The sequence below is a fragment of the Nyctereutes procyonoides genome, unplaced genomic scaffold, assembly GCF_905146905.1.
Source record: "Nyctereutes procyonoides isolate TBG_1078 unplaced genomic scaffold, NYPRO_anot_genome, whole genome shotgun sequence".
In the NCBI taxonomy this organism is placed as follows: Eukaryota; Metazoa; Chordata; class Mammalia; order Carnivora; family Canidae; genus Nyctereutes; species Nyctereutes procyonoides.
This window is the reverse complement of record NW_026575155.1, coordinates 9,415,189-9,440,597: the sequence shown is the minus strand read 5'-3', so window position 1 is coordinate 9,440,597 and position 25,409 is coordinate 9,415,189. Positions and strand designations below refer to the sequence as shown.

Below are 25,409 nucleotides of genomic sequence, written 5' to 3'. Positions count from 1 at the left end.
TTTATGGCTGTGCAATATTCCTTCAAGTGTGTGTGTTTGTGTATACACACCACATCTTCCTTATTTGTATGTTTATTGTTGGATACCTAGTTGCTTCCATATTTTGGCTATTATAAATAACACTGCAATAAACACAGGGGTGCATATATCATTTTGAATTTGTGTTTTTGCTTTCTTTGGGTAGATACCTAGTAGATTGTTGGATCATATGATATTTCCATTTTTAATATTTTGAGGAACCTCCATACTGTTTCCCACAATGGTTGTACTAATTTACATTCCCACCAACAGGGCACCAGGATTCCTTTTTCTCCATATCCTGATCAATACTTATTATTTCTTGTCTTTGTTTTTAGCCATTCTGAAATGTATGAAGTGATATCTCATTGTGGCTTTGATTTGCATTTCCCCAATGACTAGTGATTTTGAACATCTCTTTATGTATCTCTTAGCTATCTATGTCTTTCTTTGAAAAATGTCTATTCAGTTTCTCTGCCTATTTTATAAGCAGATTGTTTGTTTGGTGTTGAATTTTATAAGCTCCTTATATATTTTGGAAATTAACTCCTTATTGTACATATAATTTGTGAATATCTTCTCCTATTCAGTAAGTTGCCTTTTTGTTATGTTGGTGGTTTCCTTTGCTATACATCAAAATTAATATTCAGAAATTGGTAGCTTTTCTATGCACTAATGAAGTAGCAGAAAGAGAAATTTTAAAAACAATTCCACTTATGATTGCATCAAAAAGAATAAAATACCTAGGAATAAACTTAACCAAGGAGGTAGAAGACCTGTACTCAGAAGACTATGAAACACTGATGAGAGAAACTAAAGATGATACAAACAAATGGAAAAATATTCCTTGCTCACAGATTGGGAGAATCAATATTGTTAAAATGTCCATACTATCCAATGCAATCTACAGATTCAATACAATCCCTATCAAAATGCCAACAGCAATTTTCCAGAACTTAGAACAATTAACACTAAAATTTCTACGTGCCACAAAAAATCCCAAATAACCAAAATGATCTTGAGAATGAAGAACAAACCTGGAGGTGTCACAATTCCAGATTTCAGGATATACTACAAAGATGTAGTAACCAAAACAGTACCATTACTGCACAAAAATAGACACATAGATCAATGGAATCAATCAAAGAGCCCAGAAATAAACCCATGTTGATATGGTCAACTAATCTTTGGCAAAGGAGGGAAGAATATACGATGAGGGAAAGATAGTCTCTTCAAAAAACAATGCAAGAAAAACTAGACAGCAATATGCAAAAGAATGAAAATGGACCACTTTCTTGCACTATACACAAAAATAAAATTCAGAAGGGATTAAAGACATGAAACCACAAAAATCCTAGAAGAGTGCACAAGGCAATATTTTCTCTGACATTGGCTGTGGCAACATTCTTCTAGATATGTCTCCTAAGGCAAGGGAAGCAAAAGCAAAAATAAACTGTGGGGATTATGCTTTATTCCTTTTCCTCAAAGAACAATATAGCGGTTCTCACCTGCTTCTTCCATGTCTCTGTTGAGCATATACTCCTCTCTCTGCCACTTCCAGTTGACTATCTTTCTATGAGTCTTAGTTTTGTCATCTGTGAAGTAGGTATAATCGTTCAGGGTTGCTGACACTTTGAGTTTCCATATGCAAAAGTACCTTATTGACTCATAAATGCTATACAAAGGGCCATTACTTTTCTGCTAAAAAGTGTGTGGGAGAATGGGCCATTTGGCTCTCTCTGGACCCACTGCCTGGCAGTGGGAAAATAAGTCTTGATCATGCTGCTATATTAAAACATTTTAAATGAAGACCATTTCTCTTTTCTTGGCTCTCTCCCTTCCTGCCACTTTTGTCCAGGAGGTAATGAAGATTAGTTTTCATTTCTTTTTCTCTTTCCTGGTAGCCCAGCTTCACTGTTTAGAGAGGCTCTCAGTGTTGTTTCCCTTTGAATTTCTGCTTTTTACCATCATGTTTACAAAAGAGTCCACTGCAGGTAATGCTGGGAGCCAGTGAAAGTATCAGGAATCCAGGCAGCTCTTGTGTTCTGACTTACAGAGACGGATGTCAATGTTAAAGTGGGGATTTCTTTCCCCTGGAGGAGGTCATCAACTAGAAGGACAAAGAACCATAGGAGTGGGCTGAGTGTGGGGATGGTATGGGCTGCTGGTAAACTCACTTTCTGAGAACACTCTGGAATCCTGATTCCACTCTGCTCCTACTGACTGAATCTCTCTTTATGTCCAGCAGGGCTGGACTGTATTCCCAGGCCTACAGGGAAGTTAATATCTGTTCAGTGGTTTGTTTAAAAGTTTGAATCTGATTGTGCGATTCAAGCCAGTAGTGTCAAACCTCAGCCAGTGGTGGCTTTTGTGGGGGAGAGGTGGAAGTTATCCAAATATTGTGACATGGGCAGCCTTTCTGTCGATTTTAATGTACTTTGTGCAGTTTTCTGAGGCTCTTGGCAGCCTGGTGCTGGCCCGATTCTTTGTGTAATATGAGGCTGCCACAGATGTGGTTACACAGTACTTTGGAGTGTGGTTCATCGAATGTGAACCTGGAGACGCATGTTCTGGATTTTATTGCCAACCAACCATCTTGAGGGAATGATTGGCTCCTCAATGTAACATTTCTCCCTGACCCTTGGTATTCCAGCTAGTTCTTGCTGAAAATTACTGCCATGTGACAACTCATGGTGGTGTCCCTGTGAAGAAGACAGAGGGATACATTGTATGAAGATTGCCTTCATACTTGGCATTTTGGCTGGCTGTCTCAGGAGGGTCACTGTTGTACAAAGTGATCTGCTCTATCAAGGGTGGAAGGGAAAAAAGGATGAGCTTCTGACCTATGATACAGGAAGTCAGATTGTTAGAAGTAGAGCTGGTAAAAGACAGAGAAGACACTGGGGAAATCCAGCAAGCCAAGAGCATCATGTGGTGTGTGGACATGAGGGAAAATGGAAGTCTCACTGTTTAGGTGAAATAGAAGACTTTGAATAATCATCGATTCATAGGAAGTTGCAAAAAAAAAATACAGGGAAATCCCATATATACCTGTCACCTCCGTACCATCTTGATAACTATAGCATGGTGACAAAACTAGGACCGGAAGCCTAGTGTTTTTGAAACAGGTGATACATTGAAATAATGAAATCATGGCACTATTGCAAAGATAGTGTTGACTTTTTTTGAGCTATGTGCCAGTCAATACACAGGGCAGCTGGAACGCAAACAAATCAGTCTTGGGTCCTTCCCTGAGGGAGTTACAGAATAACCAGGAAGAATGACGTTAAATTAGAAATTATGCAGATGATTCATTAATGACAACTGTGATAAGTGCTATGAAAAGAAAATAGAGCCAAATGAAAAAAAAAAAGTTGATTTCATGAGAGAAATCTTAACAATTTCCATGATGTTTAGAAATCTTATACTAAGATTTGCCTATGATTCTGGAGTAGCTACAGCTTTAAAGTTTGCTCCTATATATATTTATAATTGTGTCCTTTTCTGGGCTTATTTTTGTTAAATTTCTTGCTCCCCCCCCCCCCCCCCGGTCTGTGGAAGCCAAGTATATCCTGGGATGAATGGACACTGACAGCTGTGCCCACAAATGGCAGTTTATGAGGGTGTTTTTAATGGAAGTCAGCAATTTGGCTGCAGAATGGGAATTAGAACTCAGAGACCTGCCCATTGGTATTGTCAGCAAGTAGGAGTGAGCACGCAGAAACGGACGCCTGCCAAGGGGAAGAATTCTGGAGTGTTGGCTGTGTTTGACAAGACCCAAGAACATCTTGATTGTAAAGCTTGCTGCCTCTGACTTCTGAGGGCCACTTTGGCAAGCCACACAGAGGGTTCAAATGTACAAGGTTCATTCATGTGGTTCACAGATAATGACCTACTTTGGGATCCTTATGGTATAAGTGAAGATGGGGACAGTTAGATTTATATTCTCTGTTAAATCCAAGAAGTGGTATCTGGGCAACTCAAGCTGAACTCACACAAGAGAGTGACTCTACCCACCTACTTGGTAAACTTGGTACAGGTGGCAGAAATAATACCTGGATAAATACCACTGGTCACTTAGGACATTTTCTTTATATCAACATTTGCTGTAGGAGGTTCTCATGTCTCCTGGCTTTTGCCAAGCAAACAGTGTGGCTTAGACAGGAATTGGGAAACAAAGATTTGCCAGAAAGGGCCAGGAGTAATGGGTCTTAGCAGTGGGCTTTGCAATGGAGTTTTTCCTCTGATGTCAACTCTGGTTTTAGATGCAGTCTCGAATTAGGATATCAGGAGGCACATGATATACAGACTTTCCATCTGGTCAAGTGGAGTGTCCTTTGTAAGTTTTTATTCCTCATTCTATGTTCTGCATCACTGAGCCGTTCAAAATACACTCTATAGAAGCAAGATCTCCACTTCAATCTCTATTTGGCCACCTGAAAATTCCAGTAACTGGCCTCCATCATTGAATAAGTGGGGGGAGGGTAAGGCCCCATGAAATCTATTGTCCCAACTTAACAATCCTCCAACTCTATGGGGAAGTCACAGGATCCACTGATGATCCTTGTGATGTTAGTCTTTTTGTTGAATTTCACTTTAATTATAATTTTTAAGAATATCTGCCCTCTAAAATGCTAGAGTCAAGTTTGGGGGAATTTGTTATGGTTCACAAATGCTGGTGAGTGGATGGGTGGGTGTGTTCTTGGGCCTGGCAGCATTACAGGTAGATGCTGCTCCAGTTCCTGGAGGCAGGGCCAAGTCTCCCTATGCCTCCCAGGGCCTGGCATTGTGCCCCACACATATCAGCTTGTGCTGCATGCTGCCTGCTTTGCTGTTGAAAACTTGTAGCCAGATGGTACGGGGCTTAAGGGCTGGGATTTGGAGAAGATATATGATTTTGAATCCTGCTCCTGCCTCTTCTTCTTTGAGTCTTTGGGTAAATCACTCCACCTTTCTGAGACCCAGTTTCCTCATGTGTGAGATAGGGATAATAAGACCCACTACACAGAGCTATGAAAATGAAATGAGATGGTGCCTCACACTTGGTATGGAGTCTGTGGATTGCCTGTTCCCCCATTAGAGTGTAAGCCCCCTGGGGGAAAGGACATAGCTGTTCCCTGTTATATCCCCATGCCTGGCATATAGTAGGTTCTCAATAAAAGATTTGTCAGATTAATGAAAATGCATTATAGATTTTCCTGTGATATTACTGCAAAGAGAAAGAGAACAGTTTAAAGATTTGAGAAATGGTGGTATGAGATAATGATATTGGAAACAAACTAGTTGGAGATGTTTTTTTATCAACATGAGTTATCAATATCCCTGTATGTTTATATATACATATATATTTTTTTAAAGATTTTTTTTTTTTATTTTAGAGAGAGAGGGAGAGGGAGCATGAGTGGGAGGGAGAGAGCATTCAAGCAGACTCCATGCTGAGTGTAGAGCCTGATGAGGGGCTTGATCCCACGATCCTAAGATTTCAACCCAAGTGAAAACCAAGAATTGGATGCTTAAATAACTGTGTCCCCCAGAACCTCCTCCGTATATATTTTAATAGAATTATGGTTTTTGGTTCCTCTGGAATATGGATAAGATTTCCTCTCTCTTCATTCTTTCTCTTACCCTCTTTCTTCCTTGCTGTCTCTCTCTGCCTCCAAGATGAAACACAACAGTGGATTTAAAATATTTCTGAGCATTAAGAATGTAGGGAATAATCTTCATGGACCAAATCCATTGGAGTGGACAAAATTTATGTAAAGATGTGAGGTGTTTGAGTTTGTTATCTTCTCAGGGAAACTTTAAAATAAAGTTGAAACCGTGTTTTTCTTTAGGAGTTACTCAGCTTTGTAATTCCATAGGTAACTAGTAATTTTTATGTTCTCCAAATTTCCAAAATCTGATATTGACCAGCAGTCAGTCTGGCGCATCACTATGTGTCTGACTCAGGAGTGAGGTGGGCACTCATTCAGAGCATTCATGGCAAGTACTGGGTCGCTTTAACAATTCTTTAACTCACCACCAGATGGAGAAGGTACTCCACTGAAGTAGAGTCATGTTGGCCTTGACTTGAAACAAGTTTTGGCACTTTTCTCCTTTCTGGATTGGATGGTTAGCATTTTTTTGGATGCAGAAAAGAGAGCAACATATGAGGGCCTGTATTTTAGCATTTTATGTAGGAATTAAAGTACATGTTATTACAGATTTTGGCACTTATGTGCCCACTTAAAATATCTAAAGAGTTATCTATTTTTAACCCTTAAGAGACTGGTATTGACATGTGAGTTTGATTTTTTTTTTTCTGAAGATAGATTTTTGATTTCCTATTTCATGACTTCCAGGCATGACAGGCTGACACCTCCTTTCTTTGTGGGATCATAACACAAGGCTAATAATTAGGAGCAAGAGTGTTGGAGATTCATAGCTCTGTATTCAAGTCTAAACTATTCCACTTGGGTGAGCCACTTACTCCGTCCCCCAGTTTCTTATAATGTGAAATGCTTATTTCACGGCATTGCTGGAGGGTATAAATGAGGTGACCTACCTGATGGGCCCTGCATGGCACCTATGCCACAGGTGCTTACAACAGCTGTGTTTACTGTTAGCTATGAAAAGACAGTTAAGTACAATATTTCCTCCCCAGTTTTATGAGATATAATAGACTATGCAATGTTTTATATCTTTCCCAAATGAGTTAAAATTTCAGATTAATGCTAAATTATCATTTAATTATGGCCCTTTTCCTGGCTCTTCCAACTGTCACCAGCATCCTTGGGATAGGCCACTCCAGTGGTTCTTGGGGGTAGTGATACTGCCTTCCCAGGGAACAGTTGGCAATATCTGGAGATACTGTTGGTTGCCACAATTGGAATGTGGGTGTTAAGTGGCATCAACTGCGTAGGGGCTAGGGATGTTGCTAAACATCCTATAATGCACAGGACAGTACCCCACAACAAAGAATAATCTAGCCCCAGTGTCAGTAGTACCAAGGTTGAGAAACACTGGGCTATAAGATTCCTTGTCTTTGGTTTAGTCAATTCAACTTGATTAAATTCCAAACATCTACTAATCAGGACCTGTGCTATACTCTGGAGCTCCAAAGGATGAAAAGACACAGACTCTGTCCGGGAGGGTCTGGGGTTGTGCTCTACTTACAAGCTAGTACTTGCCTGTTACTGTTTCATGGATGCCAGCAAAAGGCACAAGGCTCCTGGGTCAGAGACAAAGGACTTTTTATTTATGGTATAGCAAGTGGAATGAGCATCCTGTTGGCATGGATTTCCTTTATCCCCTAAGCCTTGCCGGGCAACATGAAGGTGCCTAGGTGGATATTAAGCATGCAGTGGGTTTGCATCACAGCTGAAGAACACAGAACTCAGGTATTCCAATGCTCTTAACAATAAGTGGCAAGCAAATCTCTTCTTTGGGGGGAAGACATTACCTCATCCCTCAAGGGTATAAAGAATTATGTACAAGACACAGAGGATGTAGAGTAAGGTATTTCAGATTGGTAGTGTTTGAGAAGACTTCATGGAGGAGGAGATATATGAACTGGGTTTTGAAGGGTGAATAGGGCTTCAGCCCACAGACAATGGGAGAAAAGTTTTCTCTTTTCTTCCTGACAATAAATTAACTTCCCTCCTGTACATATCTCAGCACAGGTTGTGTGAGGACAGGGGACATTCTAGAAAAGTCCTGGCTGAATTTGATCAACTAGTGAACATATGTGGACTTTTGCCAATTATGTTACAATATTATAAATTTACATTTAACCTTAATTTGCTGTGAGACAGTGAACTACATTTTTGTTATATTATTTTTTCTCATGCTGCAGCTGTGCGCTTATACTGACCCATAGGAACAAGTCTCTCTACTCCCAGTAGACTCTTCTTCAGCACTAGAAGAGTATGTTAGGCCAAGGTTGATGGACTAGGAAACCCTGCTGGATCATCTCCAGAAGGCACTGCAGAGGTGATAAGAACAAGGAATGACTAGTCTAATGGGTAAGCATGAAAGCCATTTGTGGAAGCACCGGAACAGCGTCTTTTTGCTCATGGTAGTATAATCTGGGTGGACTGGCTGTATTCAAAGCACCAAAGGCTGGGCAGGCAGGGTATAAATGGAGCCCAATTGTGGGGAATCCTATGTTATACTATCCTGGAGTAGAATATTATACCATAGTGAAAATTGTGGGACTGTGCTCCCTGCATGAACATGGATAAATCCCGTCTTATAATTAGAAAACCAGAAACCATTCTTTATATTTTTAGCAGGAAGTGTTGAATGCAGGAAATCAGGTTCCACAAAAATAATAATAAAAATAAATGAGGAAGAGGCAAAACCCAAGAGTGGAGGTGTTTCTTGCAGATCAAGAAGTGGCAGGCAGTCACTATTGCTAATGCAGAGCCCATGTGATTCTGATACCATCACTGCCTGAGGATGACGAACTTTGCCTTTGTCCTTCCATCCACCTCTCATTGATGATAGAATAGAAACCCTGTTGGCAAGGGATTCTGGGAGTTGTTCTCAGGCCTTGACATCCTGTGTCAGAGCTGAGAACAAAGAAGGGGTGGGATGATGCTGGGGGTCAAAGACAAGAATAACAGGATATCTGATAAGACAGCTTCCTGAAGATCCCATATAGCATGATCTCATTTGTATACAATGATGTGTTAGACCTGGCTTGACCTGGCTTGTGAGATCCAATAATTAAATTTTCAGAAACTTTGCAAGCCAGTCGTTAAGCATAGCCAACATTACAAATTAAATTATATAAATTTACAATGAAATGAATTATACTAAAGACAATGTTAATGAATATGCTAAACTCATCACCTAGTTATTTTACTGAATTTTACCATTATTTATGTTTTTGAGGTTATTTATATCTATTATATCTGTATGGTGAAAATCCTATATACTGTCGATATTACTACTATGATCTCTTTCAAACTCTGTGTTCGGTGGCATCACCTTGGTAGCTTGAAATAGGCCATAAGGGGTAAGTTTATAACTTAAATGAAAGAGATTGGCTAATGCTACAAACTGGGGCTTTTATGTGGACATAAAAAGATGTTAATACTGATCAACAGATTAAACTTAAAACGTTGGTCATGTCTGTGGCTATTACATTGTGAATAGCGTAGGAATTGAGGAAATAGTCTTCCAGTATTTGAAAACTATTGTCTGATTCAACAAAGAGGTTGCTCACGTGATTGATGAGAAAGTAACTCTTTACCATATACTTTTGTCATTTTACTTTCTTTTTGCATGTTAATATAAACAAAAGTATTTACCAACATTAATCCTGGAACTTCACTGGTTCCTCTACTGAAACCATGGGTTGGCTACAATTATGAAAGTGTGACAAAATTCAACAAAAAAGTTCTGTATGAATCAATTAACTGCACAGATTTACAATAAAGGATATTATGTATTTTATCATTGTTTGTAAATTGTGTGCTAGATGTCCTTTGTATCGAAAAATGTCTAACGAATTTTATATAGGGATATGCATGTGGTCCCACACAGATATTTGATTTTGGGAGAGTGGCTGTTAAACATTTACCATCACATCTCTGCATATATGACAAAGCAAGGGGATGATGAGCAACATTCCAGATAGCAGTTACCTTTGGGGGAAGATCTAAACATGGATACACATCCATGCCCCTTCTGCTTGGTCTTCCTCACCTCGTTTGCCATTTACCTGGTCATCCAAGTTCATCGCTGAGGAGTCACTGAGGAATCCTTCCCCCAATTCACATCTCATCACCAGCTGTTGTTGACTTGTCCTCCTGGATGTGTCACGGTGTTCATGATTCCATGTGCTTGGAACCCAATGAGAAACACCTCTTGTCAGGGTTTCCTTGCCTGTGACACGCAGGGAGCACCCTGTGGCAGAGGATGTGCTTGCCACAGAGTGTGGAGGACAGAGACTAGAGCCAGGGAGTTCTATGTTTCCCCTGGGTTCTTCAGTAAAGTGGCTGTGAGCATTTATCAATTTAGGCAGAGCCACGCTTTGCAAAACAAAACAAAACAAAACAAAACAATTGACGGAGGTATGTAATCAATATATAGAGGGAACTTGGGGCAGTTCATAAGACGACACCGAGTTAGGTCCCTGAAAAAAAGACAGTGACATCCTAGTAGGATGTAGGCCCTGCAGAAACAAGAACACAGGAAAGGATGGGCAGAGACCATGGGGAGAGATCCAGTCCAGAGTGCTGGGGCTGCTGTCAGGGTGGAGCAAGTGAAAACTGGCATGCAAGTCTTGCCCTCACCCCAGGGCAGAGAAAGGCCGCCAGCCTGTATCTGGAGATGGGACTCAGGCCCTAGGAGCTACAACACCTCTCCTCAACACAGCTGCCTCTCAGTGGAAGCTCCCAGAGGAAGATAAAGTTGGGAAAGAGGGCAGAATATGGAGAGGAGCTGGGAAGTGGGTTCCGTGAGGCCGGAGCCCACAGTCCCACCCATGAGAGCAGGAGCTCATTCTGGAGGCTGCCTTCATCATCAGTGTGCATAGGACAGTCATCACCCATGCTCCAGGCAGACACCCTCTCTGCTTAGATACACTTTTCTGTACCAGTAGCTCAGCTTCCACCTGCCTTCTTTTCTTCCTCCCCATGTCTCTCCAGAACACTGTCCTAGCTTAGGCTGAGCCTTTCCTGTCTTCAAAGGAGAGAGAGGAGGAGCACATAGTTCTATTAGTGGTACCCTGGGGCTTACCCTGTTCACATTAACATCTTGTTGATGACAGTTCTTAGATGTGGACATACTAATGCCCATGTCAACTCTGAGGCGAATGAACATACATATAATTTAGTTTTCAGTTCACAGGCAGGGTCTAATAGCTTTTCACCAAAGTTTGCATTTGAAAGTCTGGACAATGTTCAATGTAGAGACCCAGACCAGGTGGAGCCAACTTTCCTAATGTGGTCCAGTTCCGTAGCCTGAGCTCGGCACAACCTGGGGCAGTGTGCTCTTTCAGGATGCGGCTCAGTCTCCACCGAGTGTTTCTAGGTTGTATGAAGATAGATCGCAAAGAAATGAAAGTGTGTTTGTGTCTGGTAATTTGGAAATTCACAATGTAAGGACGCTATCCAGTCAAGGCAACCACAGAGTCTGAGGATACAAAAGGGCTTGACTCCACTTAATGAGGATACACAAATTGAAGATGTGGCTTCATACTTCTTCCAACAGAGCAAGAAGCTGGGTGGTCCTGTGCCCAAGGAGTTCATTCGGCCTACCCTGGAGGATGACTGTGTCTCGGGTCAGTCATTAAAGACCCTCCTCCTGTTTGTCCCTTCCATCAGCTGCCATGTCCCCTGGTGCATTAGCTGGAGATACAGTTCCCAGCTCCAGCCAGCCTCAAGAGACCTCTCTCTTTGCAAGAGGCCCTGGCTAGCCCTGTCTTCAAAGGAGAGAGACGTTCCCCTTTCTCCTGTTCCCCTAGAACAGGAGGGGGCTGCTATGCTTCTTACACCTGTCCCTACCTCTCCCTGCTAGAACATTCCTTAAGGGGAGATTGCCACCTGTTTTTTTTTTTTTTTAACAGTCTGCACTCTTACAGAAGTCATTAATTCATTGTTTCATCATTCATTTTTCCCACCCCATCTCATTCTGCCTCAAACAATTCTGTAGGTGGGGTGTGGGGTCTGTGCCCTGTTAACTTCTGGGAACTGTCCTTTGGAGTAGAGAAGAGCACACTTTCTTGGATGCCAACTTCTGTGTTTCATGTGTTTAGAATTGCTCACTTCCCCAGCAACCCTTAGACATGGACACGGAAGGCCTTATCCCTCTGTGGAGACAGGCACAAGGAGAAGGGGCAGGGCGGGAAGGGGAGGCTGCAGAGCAATGAGGTCTACAGGGAAGCCTTTCAGTGTGGCTCGCTGCCAGGCCACCAGCTGTCTTATTATTTCCTGCTTGCACCGGTGCTGCTCGGGCTCCAGTCTGTTCTAGTCCTGGAAGGGAAACACTGGCCGATGCTCCAGTCCATTAATCATTTTCAGGCTTTGCGACTAACCACAAAGTTGGATGGAAGGTTCTCTTAAGAAATGGAAGCACCCTACGGTTAGATCAAAAAGAGCCCCTTTGCAGCTCTTTGTAATTTGGCTGCTGTGTTGAGAGGCTTCTTGGCCTTGGCTGTGGGTGTGGTTGTTCTCATCACATTGCACCGAAATTCTCTGCACTGTTTGCCCAGCTGGTGTCTGTTTAGAGAGCTATTTAGATTCTTCTATAGAAAGGAAAGCTGTCCATTCTCCGAGAAACCACGGTGATTAAGTACATAGAAGAGAAAAGCATTATGATGACTAATCAGAACAAAATCAATGATTCCCTTTTTGCATTATACATGATGAAGTGTATATAGTCCACCGCTTTTAGCAAGAGTGTGGGTGTGACTTTGGGGTCAAGGAGGAGTGGGGGAAAGCCACCCAGGTGCCACTGAGCAGGGGACTTGCTAGTGGAGAGAAGGACTGGAAACATTATTGATGTGATCAGGTGCCCATTCAGAATATGACCCGGGAAATTTTTAACCTTTGTAATAGGAGAAAATATCTGAGGAGCAAGAATTTCTGGTTACCTTATATGCAGTCATTTGAGGCCACCCAACCTAACCTCTGTGTCCTGTGGGACGCTTTCCACAAAACCTGACGTAAAGCCCAGAGAACCTCATGTCCCCTCTAGAGTTCTACACAGCCAAGAAAAGTGGAAAGTCACCATTGTGTGAATATATCAGTGACAGGATGCTCTCCGCATCATGGGACTGTTCCAGTTTTTGAAAAGCTTTAATCGTTTGAAAGTTCTCCCTCACATTTGGTTAAAAATTCCATCTCCGTCACTTTTCTCTATTGGTCTCGGCACTGCTTTTGGGACTGTGTGGTAAAATCTAGCTTTGTGCTGGTTCTTGCAACATTTAAAGATGACACAGTGTTTCTGCTGTCTGATTGTCTCCTGTCTGAATGTCCTCACTGATTCAAAGAATACTGGTTACCACTCTGGCACCTCCTGCAGGCGTCCCCCAGTTCTGATCAAGAGAGGAGACATATGTTCTTCATATTTGGGGATCTGTTGACTCCTTTGTTCATGACACTATACTTCTATTCATCCATCCATCCTAAGATCTTGTTCATTTTTTTTGGCAGCTGTGTCACACTATTGGCTCACGTTTACCTTAAAGTCTGAAGAGCAATCAACCACCTATTCATTTACATTTCCATGTACCAGAGGGTTTGGAAAGAAGCAGAAGCAAAAATTTTGACCTAGTTACTATTGACTTGTTTTACTTTTATCAGGGCCTTTGAATGGACATTTGATGTTAGAGTCTTAGGCAAGTGGATATGTTATGTTGATAGGCAACTTTGCATATTTTTTGTATTTACTGTGATAGGATCATATAAAGTTCATGTTCTCCTTTGGGAATGGTGGCTGGAGCTTTGTTAGACTTGAAACAGACTGTGTGTGTAGGCCACAGCCACACGAGCAGTTCAACAGGCTGAAGGCATTAATCTCAGTAAGGAGCTGGCTCTGCCCCAGTTAGAAGTTTGAGAGCATTTGTGGACAATATTTGCAGGGTCGTGGGATAATCTTCTGACTTTCTGTAAGTGCCCTTTGTGTATCTGGTGCTGGTGTCTGCTCTCTGGTGTTAGATTCAGGATAAGCAAAGTGGCTTCAGATACAATCTCAGCCTTCTGTGTTGAGTACAGCCTTTGCAGTAACTACTCTGTGCCTTATCCAGAGCTCGCCTTCCAAGATGGTTTGTTGGGTGGGCACATTCATTCAGAAGTATATTTGTTTTATTTTCCTGAACCAATAGACAGATAATATCTAAGTATCTACTTTGAGTAGATAGAACCTGTCCAAAAATCTCTCTTCATCTGTCATCATTGGGACAACTGTCAATCTGATGATGATTGTGGACTGGAGACGGTGCCTGACTGAGCCATGGGAGTCCTGGCTGATGGGAAAGCAGGAGCAGTTTCTGTCTTCTACCTCCTGTGCTAAATCCTTAGCCTGGACAACTTGCTCCTTCTGTGGATTTCTTTAGGGCTTATGCCTGATATTAAACACTGGGCATTTACAAATTTTATTTATAGCCTGTTAAGTTTCCCCCAGGAGTACATCTTGCTTCCCTGCCTAGTTTGTCTAGTCACTGGTGTCCTCCACAGACTTAAGTATGGAATTTTGCCCATCAAAAGGCCTAGATAAATAAATGTGGAATTAAACTGTGAAGATCTGAGAGGAGCCAGTTTCTCCTTCAGAAACAAGGGAAAGAGAAAAAAAGAAACAGACTTTGAAGAAATTCATGCTCTGTGCCAGGGACTGTGCTGAGAACTTTATCTTTGGTATTTCCCATAATCTCCATAAGACTTTCAAGTAAGTAATTAGTATCCTCACTTTGCAGAACAGGAAACTACATCTCAGAGGAGTTAAGGGACTTATCAAAGTTCATATGAGGAAGGAGAGATCAGGCAGGGTTGGAAGCAAGTTTTCTCTGAAGCAAGGTCAGCAATGCTATGGAGTGTGTCTATTCCCTGTGAAGGGACAGGGAGGCCGGAAGCAAAGACATTGTGTGTGGCCCTAGCTGCCATATGGTCACCTTTGAGTTATCAACCAGAACCATCTTACTGCTGAAGAAAGATAGGAAAAAATCCAGGGCTGAGAGAACAAAGAGGCAAATAATTAAGAAAAGAAAGTGAGAGTATGAAGAAAGGGAGAAGAAAACCACAGATTAAAGTTCCCTATGTTGGAAGAACCTCACATCTGTTCACTAGAGCGAAGTGTTCATCAATGAAGTAATTTTTAAACCCATGAGAAAGCATAGCAATGGCATGAGTTTATATTAGCTCTTTTTTCTCCAAAAGAGGAAGGAGTATGCTTAGCTATGGAAGAGAAGGACTTTTAGTGGTGTTGTGGAGCTTTGAAAAGGTGGATCATGTTTGGAAACTTTACTAGTCAGGTTAGTGCTAGGCTGTACTGTAGCAATAAGTAAGTCTCAAGGTCGCAACAGCTTACACATAGAGGCTTCGTTCTTGCTTGTGATAATTCCAACATGGGTTGGGTGAGCCTTCAAGGCAGTTGCCCCTCATACAAGGACTTGGCGATCCAGCCTGCTTCCACCTTGGGCAGCCAGCATTTTAGCATGGGGCTTCCAGGTCAAGCACCAGTGTTGAAAGGCTTCAGCATGTTATGTCACAGATCACTTCCACTCCCAACCCATTGGCCAGAACTAATCCTATGGCACTGCCCAACATGACGTGCCCCACTTGGCTAGGAAGTGGGAGGGATGCTTAGGTACTTAAGTATTACTCAATGTCTCTGACACATTCTCTTACTCTCTTCTATTCAAAACCTACTTGACAGAAGCGCAATGGTCTCGAGAAAAAACACAGACTCCTGAAAAAAGTATGTTAAGCCTCTTTCCCTGTCGACCATGGTCCAGTCACATTAGACATTTTTGGGGTATTTTGACTCAACATGCCTTCTTTTACCTACTCTCTTGATCTTTTGCCTCTCTAATATACTCTCCTTTTGTTTTTCTCTGGATACTCCAGTGATTATATATGTTGAAGCCTAGATAGTACCTCCTGTAGAAACCTTTCCTGAAGCTTTAAGGTGGGGTTAGAACTTCTTTGAGCATCCATAGCATCCCTTATTTTCCCTATGACACTATACTGTGGAAATTCACTAATTATTAGTTTATAATCTATTAGATCGTGGGTTCTCTGATGCTTGGGACCATTGCAAGAGCCCCTAGCTACCATGGGCAGTATAAAGAAGACACATATTTTGTGGACTTTGGTTGGAGGAGGGAAAGGATTCTTCTAAGGTAGAATGTATATGATGATACTATTTTAGATTTGATTCTGAAGTTAATCTGGAAAAGCAAATGCACTAGAAGAGCCAAGAAAACTTTTGAAAAAGAGTAAATAGGGAATATTTGTACTTTCCTTGATGTGAAAATGAATTTAAATTTATAGTAATTAAAATAGTGAGATGTGGGTCACCTGGGTGGTGCAGTTGGTTAAGCATCAGATTCTTGGTTTTGGCTCAGGTCATGATCTCATGGGTCATGAGATTGAGCCCTGTGTTGGGCTCTGAGCTCAGTGGGGAGTCTGCTTGAGATTCTCTCCTTCCTTCCCCTCGCCCATCCCCCCAGCTCACACACACATTTTCTCTATCTCAAATAAATAAATCTTAAAAAAATTAAAAGAGTAAGATGCCTACTTGGGATTCAGCCAAGAGATTAACAGAATAAAATAAAAGTTGATGTTGCACACTTGTGTCCAAATTCTGCAGGCAGGCCAGGCAAGCTGGAAACTCAGCCAGGGTTTCTATTTGCAGTCTTGAGGCAGATTTGCTTCTTTTTTTGAAAACCTCAGTTTTGGCTCTTAAAGCCTTCAACTGTGTGTGGAAAATTGGTATATGATAAAGGAGTCATTTTAAATCAGTTACAAGAGGATGAATTAGTGAATAAATTATGTTTTACAACTGGCTGTTATTGGGTAAAGTTGAAAAAATAAAACTCAGATTTAAGGAGTTAAAAAAATTTTTAAAAAAGTGATATCCCTAACTTGTACCACATACAAAAGTAATTTTGAAATGGTTATTGATCTAAACAGAAGAAAATCTTTAAACTACTAGTGAAAACATAGGAAACATTTTTATTATGTTGGAGTGGGCAAGATATTTTAAATAATGACATGTGACCTAGAAGTCATACTGCTTTAGAATGATACATTTGATATCATTGAAAGAAAAACTCTCCTATGTAGCTAAAAGCAATAAAATCCCAATTAAAAAAAAATGTGATCAAGGTGGGGAAAATATTTACTATATACAACTAAAAAAATTAAGAAGTACCTAAGTGCCTACAAAATCAGTGAGAAGCAATGAACAATCCAATTTAAAATAGCAAGAGATATGAAAAAGCAATTAACAGGAGAATAGGTATAAATAGTTTATAAATAGAAGAAGTGCTTAATCTCATTGATAATCCAATATAAATTAGAACGACTAAAAAGCATTTCCTACAGATCATAAGCATTAAAAGAATTAACAGTAGTCAGTATTGATGGTTGTGTAATATTTTAGACAAATTTGACAATACCTATTAAGAAGAAAGATGTGCCTACGTTATGACCTTATAATTCTACTGCTTCATCTACAGGGAACTGGTTAAGTGAATGTTATTCAGTTTTTAAAGGAGTGAAGTATATTTACTGTGTATTCTGACATAAAAAACATCTGTAATAGAAAGTTAGATTTAAAAAGTTATCAATAGGACAGCCTGGGCGGCTCAGCGGTTTAGCGCTGCCTTCAGCCCAGGGCCTGATCCTAGAGACCTGGGATTGAGTCCCACGTCGGGCTCCCTGCATGGAGCCTGCTTCTCCCTCTGCCTGTGTCTCTGCTTCTCTCTCTTTCTCTCTCTCTGTCTCTCATGAATGAATAAATAAAATCTTAAAAGAAAAAGTTATCAATAGAGGCACCTGAGTGGCTCGGTTGGTTCAGCATTCGACTCTGGACATTGGCTTAGGTCATGATCTTGGGGTTTTAAGATAGAGCCCCACATCAGGCTCCATGCTAGGTGTGGAGCTTGCTTAAGATTTTCTCTTCCCCCCTCACTCTTCTCCTCCTACCCCTAAAAAGATAAAAAAATAAAAAGTAACTTACAGAATAGTTTGCAATATATGATTTCATTTTGTTAAGAACATGCACGCAGGTATGTTTCATGTATGCATGGGAAAGCAGCTTGGAAGAATGCGCAGCAAGCTGTAAGTGGAGGTCATAGCTAAAGTAGAGGATTTGGAGAACTTCATTTCTTATTTTCCATATTTTATTACTACTATTTATTATTTATTTTTAAAAAATATTTTTTGTATTTATTCATGAGAGACACACAGAGAGAGGCAGAGACATAGGCAGAGGGAGAAGCAGGCTCCTCGCAGGGAGCCCAATATGGGACATGATCCCCGGGCCCAGGATCACGCTCTGAGCTGAAGTCAGAAGCTCAACAGCTGGGCCACCCAGGCATCCCTATTATTTATTTTTTTAAAATAAGGGTGATAACTTGTTTATGTTACTTTGAGAAAGAGATGAAAAAGACACTGCTTGGTTGATCTTACCAAAGCTCTGAGTAGTTAGATGGCATCTTAGATACAGACATGGAGTGTCATGTCATTGATTCATTCCTTCATTCGTTCATCATGTATTCGGTGCATATCTTTGCTGTGTGAGGTTCTTTTTTTCTACATGGCTCTCTCTTGTCTGTGTAATATCCTTTTTCATTATAATCCAAAAAATGAATAGTTTGGAAAACAGTTAAGAACCTAAAGCAAAGTATGCTTCTGAGGGACCCTTTTGCATGTCTGTCAGTAGGCGCCATGGCTGACAACCAAGCGTTGATCAGTTGTTTGCTTGGATGTCTAAGAAGGCTCCTTTCTAATCCAGCCTGAAAGATTCGTGTTGGAAGAGAGGATATTTTTATTGGAAAAAAAGCCCCCACCATATTCGTATTATGGGTTGATATTGTGTTGGCTGTCTTTACTTCAGAGCTGTCAATCTTTTTGCTCCACAAACTCTTGGCAGCAGTCAAGTCATGTAATCCAAAGATAGCTGGATACAAGTAAAATGAAGGGTTACTCTTTGAACTCTGTCCCATCGTGGCATTCAAATGCCACATGAATGTTGGTTTAGTGTATGCAAAACCAGAATAAAATGACAAGTGCACATTATCTTGGGTTGTAATAGGAGACTTTGTAGGCATGGCAAATGTGCCATTGGATACATTTTTGTTTTTGCTTTTATTTTTGGGCTGTGCTGAATTGTATTGCCTTGTGTTATTTGCTGAATACAAAGGCAAAGCATGTTTTGGCTACTACATCCTAAATTCAGATGTATGAAATACAAGGATATTCTGAAAGGGTTTTGGATAGACTTAAACATATAAAACAGATAAAATAACTTATAATTATTCATGTCACAAGATCACACAGCAATAAAAACATTCAATGCAGTATCTTTAAAGACTAAATTTCATAATTCAGATAAAATATGATGTAGTCAAATTTTGTACCATTTAAAGAGCAGAATCTGTCATGAAGTCAGATAGTACATTTTACAATGGAAGTATCCCAAGTCCCTCAAATTCAGTTTGACTCCTAGTAAGTGCAAATGGGAGGCACTCTTATTCTTCCTTTACTCTATATCCTTTTATCTGCATTTTACTCAGTTGTAGTCTCAGACAAGTGAATCCCTGCTCCAGGTGCACACGCAGAGCTGCTCTGCAGCCAGAGGTGTCCATCCGCTGGACAGTGTGTGAGGCTGTAAGAAGCTGAAGGAGTTTTGGCTCTAAAGTACAAATGAAGTGCTGGCATACATTTGGCGTAATTTGGAGTAAAGGGTCAGGCTCAAGCAGTTGGGAATGTTAGACTGGATTTACTACACAAAACCTGAGTACTCTCCACTTAACTGTGTTTCTTGAAAGAGACTGGATGACACTTCCTTCTGAGGGTTATCCGAATACCCAAGTTATGGGCTCAGTGACATAAGTGGGAGGTCGATGTCTGTCTTCTGTAGGCTGGGGCTAATGGTGATAAACACTGCCATGGAACTGGCTCCTTAATATCAGTGGGGGTAATGAGATTCCAGAGCAGCTTTTAACCACCAGAGGCAAAGGTGGCCATAATTATCATAATTGGAAGCACTGCAAAGTAGCAGTTAGGGTGTCTTAACCTTCAGAGATTTGTAGCAATGGCTAATAGATCATGGTGTTTCCTCAGCAGGAGACAGATGGACAGCTGACTAGGGTGTTGTTAAAATTGAATAGTAATAGTAGTAGTAGTAGTAGTAGTAATAATAATAATAATAATAATAATAATAATAATAATTACTATTATTATAAGGCTGGAAAACGCAAGGTCGCTGAAGTGGAAAATTATGGCCTCTAACTCAGTCTGTTTTTGCATCTAGAATCCATAGATTCTAGGGGAAGCTGGGGCCTCCTTGAAGAAGGACACTACTGCTTCCCATAAGTCTACATGAAAATTTACTATTCTAATCCTCCCCTTCAAGGAATCTATAGATATTTCCCCAAGTCACTGGCACCAGAGAATGGGGACTAGCCAGACTTTTCGAGGACTGCTACTTTCAAGGCCTGAGCTGATACTGGTAACAAGGAATTTGAAATGACACATATTGGTTCCACAGGTAGATTAGCAGCTTTATAAGACCAGGTGACAAGTGAAGTTTTACCCCAAGTCCATTTTGCAATGGGTCCATCAGATCCACAAGACTATCCTGTGGTTATTTCTCAGGCCCCACACTGGGATAGATATATTTAGCTGTTGTCAGTACTCCCCAGTAGGTCTCCTGACTTGTGGAGTAGGGAACATGATGGGAGGAAAAGCCAGGTAAGACCATCTGACACTGCTCTTCCCCCATTATCCAAGAGGGTAAATCAGAAATAATTTTGCATCCCAGGAGGAACTATAGATATTTTTGCCACCATCAAAGACCTAAAGGTTACAAGGTGGTGGTCCCATAATATCACCACTAAGCTTGCCCATTGTGTGATTATCAGATGAATTATGGTAGAGGTAATCAGGCCACCACAAACTGATTCGGGTGATAATCTCCTTTGAAGCTGTTATACTACACATGCTTTATTTGCTGATGGAGATCGACACACATTCTCAAACTCAGAATGTGACTATTGATCTGGTAAATGTTTCCTTCTCAATCCTTATCAACAGGGAAAATCTATAGTGGGTGCCTTTATATGACAGGAACAGCTATATGTATTTACTGCCGACACATCTGCAGGGGCCTTACCATCTTGACATTGAACATAACATCACTCTGGTCCACCTACTAATGACATCATGCTTCTTGGGCTTGCTGATCAGGAAGTGGAAAGTACCATAAGTGCCCTAAAACATTGGTTCTTAGGAGATTTTAACCCTCAGGGAGCATTTTAGAATATCAGCAGACATTTTTTGATTGTCAGACATGGAGGATTGTGAGCAACTGGGATTTAGTGGGTAGATTCCAAGGATGCTTCTGCACGTTCTAAAATACTTAAGACAGCTTCCCATCTTCCCAATTCTCCCAAAAAATTTACTATATGGCCCCAAATTTCTGTAGTGCCAAGGCTGAGAAACACTGTACTAGTAAGATACCTTTGTACCAGAAGTTGGAGATGAGTCTTGTGAAAATTCAGGGGCCTGACACATCAATGAGGTTTCTAAGGATTCAGTAGTCTAGGGGCATACCAGACATCTTTTTTTTTTCTTTGAGTTGAAGGGTAAATGTCACATATTAGGCACTCAAAATTATTTGCTGAATGAAAAAGTGAAACAAAAGGCAGAGAGGGAGCAAGAGTTCCCTGTGCAAAGAGAAGGCTGCTTGAAAGAGATAGCTTCCCAAAGGAAGGCAGGAGTTTCCAATGGCAAGGGGCCAGGAGAGGAGCAGTGAGAGGCTGTGGTTTCTGTGTTTTACATGCTTGTATATAGATACCTGTCCACAGAAGGTAGGGGCAAGCAAATAGCTCTATTCAAGGGAGTGACAAGGTGTGGTTTGTATTCTAGGAAGATCACTTCAGGGCTGGTTTGAGAGGTTGTCCTGGACTTTCTCTGGTTCAGTCATGAGACCAGAATCAGATAAATGAGGCTGATTCCTTTTTGGAACAGTTCAGTTGGGAAACTATGAACATTTGTGCTAGGACAGAATAGAAATAGAATAAAGGAAGAAAGATATTACAGAAAGATTTGTGAGTAAAAATTTTCAGGACTTGGTGACTGAATTGGGAATGGAGGTAGAGGGAGGGAGGAAAGTACAAGGAACTCAGGTGTTTTAAGTCTTTGGGTGAGTGGAGAATACAGGAATGTAAGCCAGTTTTGAGTGGTAGATCATGAGTTTTCTTTGGATATTCGCAATTTAAAGCTGTGTGGCATACAAGAAGAGGTGTTCAGTTGGCAAGCAGAAAAATGAGAGAAGTTTCAGATGAGGATGGTTTTCTAAACTGTATTGACATTGTTCATAACTAACATGGATTGACCCTCAGGCATGTCTGGTTCTAAGGCCACCATCTCCTAACTTATTTTTTCCCCAAAATTTAGATTTCCAAAGTAAGACTTTACTTTAAAACACATATGCATAGCAAGTTTTCAAAATTATCAGTGCATTTCCACTTTGACCCAGCTATCCCACTTCTGCAGGAATTGACCTTACAATCAGACCTGGACGTGCAAAATGAGATGTGCACAATGTTATTCACTGCATCTTGTTTCAAAGAACAAAAGACTAGAGGGGGAAGGGTTAAACAAACTATATTGTATCCATATAATGCCCCAGATGGAGTCATATAGTACAGTAAGGAAATGCTCAGTGAATTGATTCAGAGAGATCTTTGGAGTACGTTGCTAAGTTAAGCAATAGCAACAGCACAAAACCAAGGTGCCAATGTGTATGGCTTGCTCTCTTTTGTGTAATATGGGGTGAAAATAAGCATATATATATATATTTGTATTTGCTTGTTTTTGTGTAAAGAAACACAAAGAATATATGATACTGATCAAAGTAGGGTGACTTATAAGGGCAGTGAAGAATAGAATAGAAAGGATTCAGAGTAGAAATGAATCTTCTCAGTGGGTATTTATTAGATTTGAAGCATGTGAATGTATTACCTCTTCAAAATAATTAAAACATTGGAAATGTGATGTACTTACCCATTAGCATCTATTTTGATTTGAAACTTATTTCTTCCCCAGAAAGCTGTATTCAACTTATGGATTTACAGTATTCCTGTACTTAGGAATGTATCCATCCATCCATCTATCCATCATAATTATTCATCTGTGTGTCAGGTATTGGGCTAGCCATGAGGGAAATAATTGAGATAACAGACATAGTTTTTGCTCTCACTCTAGATGTAAAGACAGAGATAAGTCAAATCACCCCACAATACACTAAAACAGCAATCATGCTACAAAAAATTAAAAAAAAAAAAGGATGTAAGTAGTCCTGGGATCAGGTGGTTGAGCACATGTCATGGAAAGCTTTCCTGAGGAAGTGGCTTCTCAACTTTAGAAAATGTAAGAGATAGGTGGCCAGAGGGAGCAAAGGCATAAGGAAGAGTATTTACAAAGTCTCAGAGGCAAGAAAGAGTACCCTATTTGAAGAACTCAAAGAAGGCAGTGCTGCTGCTGTGTCAGGGCTTAGGACATGGGTGGACATGTTAGAGAGGGAGGGGGTACAAACATGCAGGATCTTGTGGGGCATAATGAGTCTGAGGGTCTTTGTAATTAAAGCAGAACTGGAAGCCACTAGACAGGTTGACACTACAGTGGAGCAACATGATCCCATTTATGTCTCGAGAAGATCAGTGGCTGCTCTTTGGAGAATGATGGGGGTGTGCAGCAAGAGTCGAATCGAACAGTTGGAGTGCTGTTGCTGCAGAGTAGACAAAGAGTGACTTTCATTTGGACTAGGGTGGAAGTTAGGGTTAAGTAGATGGATTCAAGGGAAAGTAAAGCCAAGCGGATTGTATAAGAGTGAAGGAGAGAAGTTGTCTAAATGGATAGGTTTCCAGTGATTGCAACTGGACAGATGGGCTGCCATTTCCTGAAAGAAAACATTAGGGCAGGGTGTTCATTGGGGGACACATTGAAAGTGAGAATTCTTGGACTTCCTGGTAGGTGACTAACGATCTGGAAAGGCCGTACACAGAGTATGTCACAATTGCATTTTCAGAGAACTACAGACTTGGTTAACAATACCAGTAAAATGTTGCTCACTTATGAGTCTGACATTCTTTATTTTTCACATGCCACGTTAGTTCTTGACAAAGTATTTCTCCACACATCTTCTTCCAAAAAACACATATCCTGTATTTTGGGGGCATGATTTTATTAGATCCTTTCTAGGCCTATTCTTGAAGGGGAAGACTGTCATTTCCCTCTGATGAGCCCACTGTAGTCTGCTTTCTCAGGTGGTATTTTGGACAGTCAACAACAAAGTGGTCTTTTTTCTTCTCGTTTCCCCTGTGAGGGCTTAGCTGTTAATTTTCCCTTGTGTTTCATTTTCCATTTGTGTTTTTAAAAGGATGCCCTACCATTACTGTTCTCTTTACTGGTTCCGTATTTACAGGGACCCTTTTTCTTTATTTTCTCACGGCCTTCAACAGAATGATTTTGGTAACTTGAGACTACCTTGGGAAATAAGCCATTGTACATTCAGTCCTGCTGTGTGGCAACACTGCTGCTGATGTTTTCACAGGCCCTGGGTGTGGTGGTGCCAGGGGTTTTTGTCTTCCCAACTTTTAAAATATAACACTGAGGCTGTTTCTGGTATCCATGGAAGGAGCAGTAGGATCACTGGGACTTTCCCAAGGGGAACGCTTTTCCGTATAAAAAGGAGAAGATGAGAAATTCCTTTATGTTTCTGAAACTGGTATAAAATTGATTGGTTAAAAAAGTGCTATTTGTTTCTGCATAACTTATCTGACCATGGAACCATATTCAGCAAGGCCGACAGTGACCTCCTTGGGGAAATGGAACAAATTGAAAACCTGATCCAAATTTTGTGGCCTGGAGGCGACACAAGTGACTGACATCTGACAGATCTATTATGACAGCTTGTTTTGAAAATGTGTTTGTTCTAGCAATGGAAGGCCCACTTTTCAACTAGTAAGCCTTTTCAATGTCTCTGAATGGAGGAGTGGAGGACCAAACTCCTGTTATTGGTGGAGAAAGATGACAGAGGATCATCAAGGGAGCAATGTCAAGAAGATGAAGAATGCAATTTTGGAGAGGCTCAGACAGAGTCTCTAACTGTTGGCCTTCAGGTATATCTTGTAGGCACTATGGCAGCCATGGGTATGGCCTCAGGTCTCCAATGGTGAGGTTGGAAATTCTATAGACCCAGCTGTTGTGCTGAAATCCATCGCTGGATGGCATTGAGGCCATCCTTCCCATGACTGAGCAAGGTGGGATACAGAGGGAACTCTATTACTGGGAAAGATGGGACACCTCTGACTGTGGCTGGAGCCCTCCCCAGTAGCATTGCCCAACCTTCTGTAGAGCTGCTCTATAGTTCAGGAGCCATCCCCTCGAACTTCCTTCCTCCTCTTGGGTCAGACCTACATCATGGTCCAACATCTCTGGTAGCCTCCTTTGGCTCCTCCCCTTGTCCTCTCATAGGCAGTTCTCTTAATAAATGACTTATACATGTCATCCTCTCTTGGTTTTTGTTTTTCAGAAAACCCAGACTAACACACACCACAAAATACTCCTTAGAAGAGAGACATGCAACTCCCACTTGCTCATCTCTCCTCCTGTCTTGTGTCCAGCCTTATTCACACATAGGTGTTATGTGTCTGGCCCCTGGAGGTA

At 41.1% G+C, this 25,409-nt stretch overlaps 1 protein-coding gene across 4 annotated transcripts in view; it reads left to right on the top strand.

The window, feature by feature from the left end:
* Positions 1 to 25,409, top strand: part of SETD4 (SET domain containing 4) — a 135,509-nt gene that overhangs the window by 73,404 nt on the left and 36,696 nt on the right. Inside the window, exon 13 of one of the 4 annotated variants that reach the window (XR_008662905.1) lies at positions 7,853 to 8,021. The exons of 2 other annotated variants lie outside the window; for them this stretch is intronic. Coding sequence is in view for 1 of the 2 variants with exons in the window: in XM_055313748.1 (XP_055169723.1) it covers positions 7,853 to 7,876 (24 nt within the window). In the remaining variant the exon portion in view is untranslated. Of the gene's footprint in view, positions 1 to 7,852; positions 8,323 to 25,409 lie in introns of those variants that run through there. One more of the 4 variants, XM_055313748.1, reaches the window with a different exon arrangement.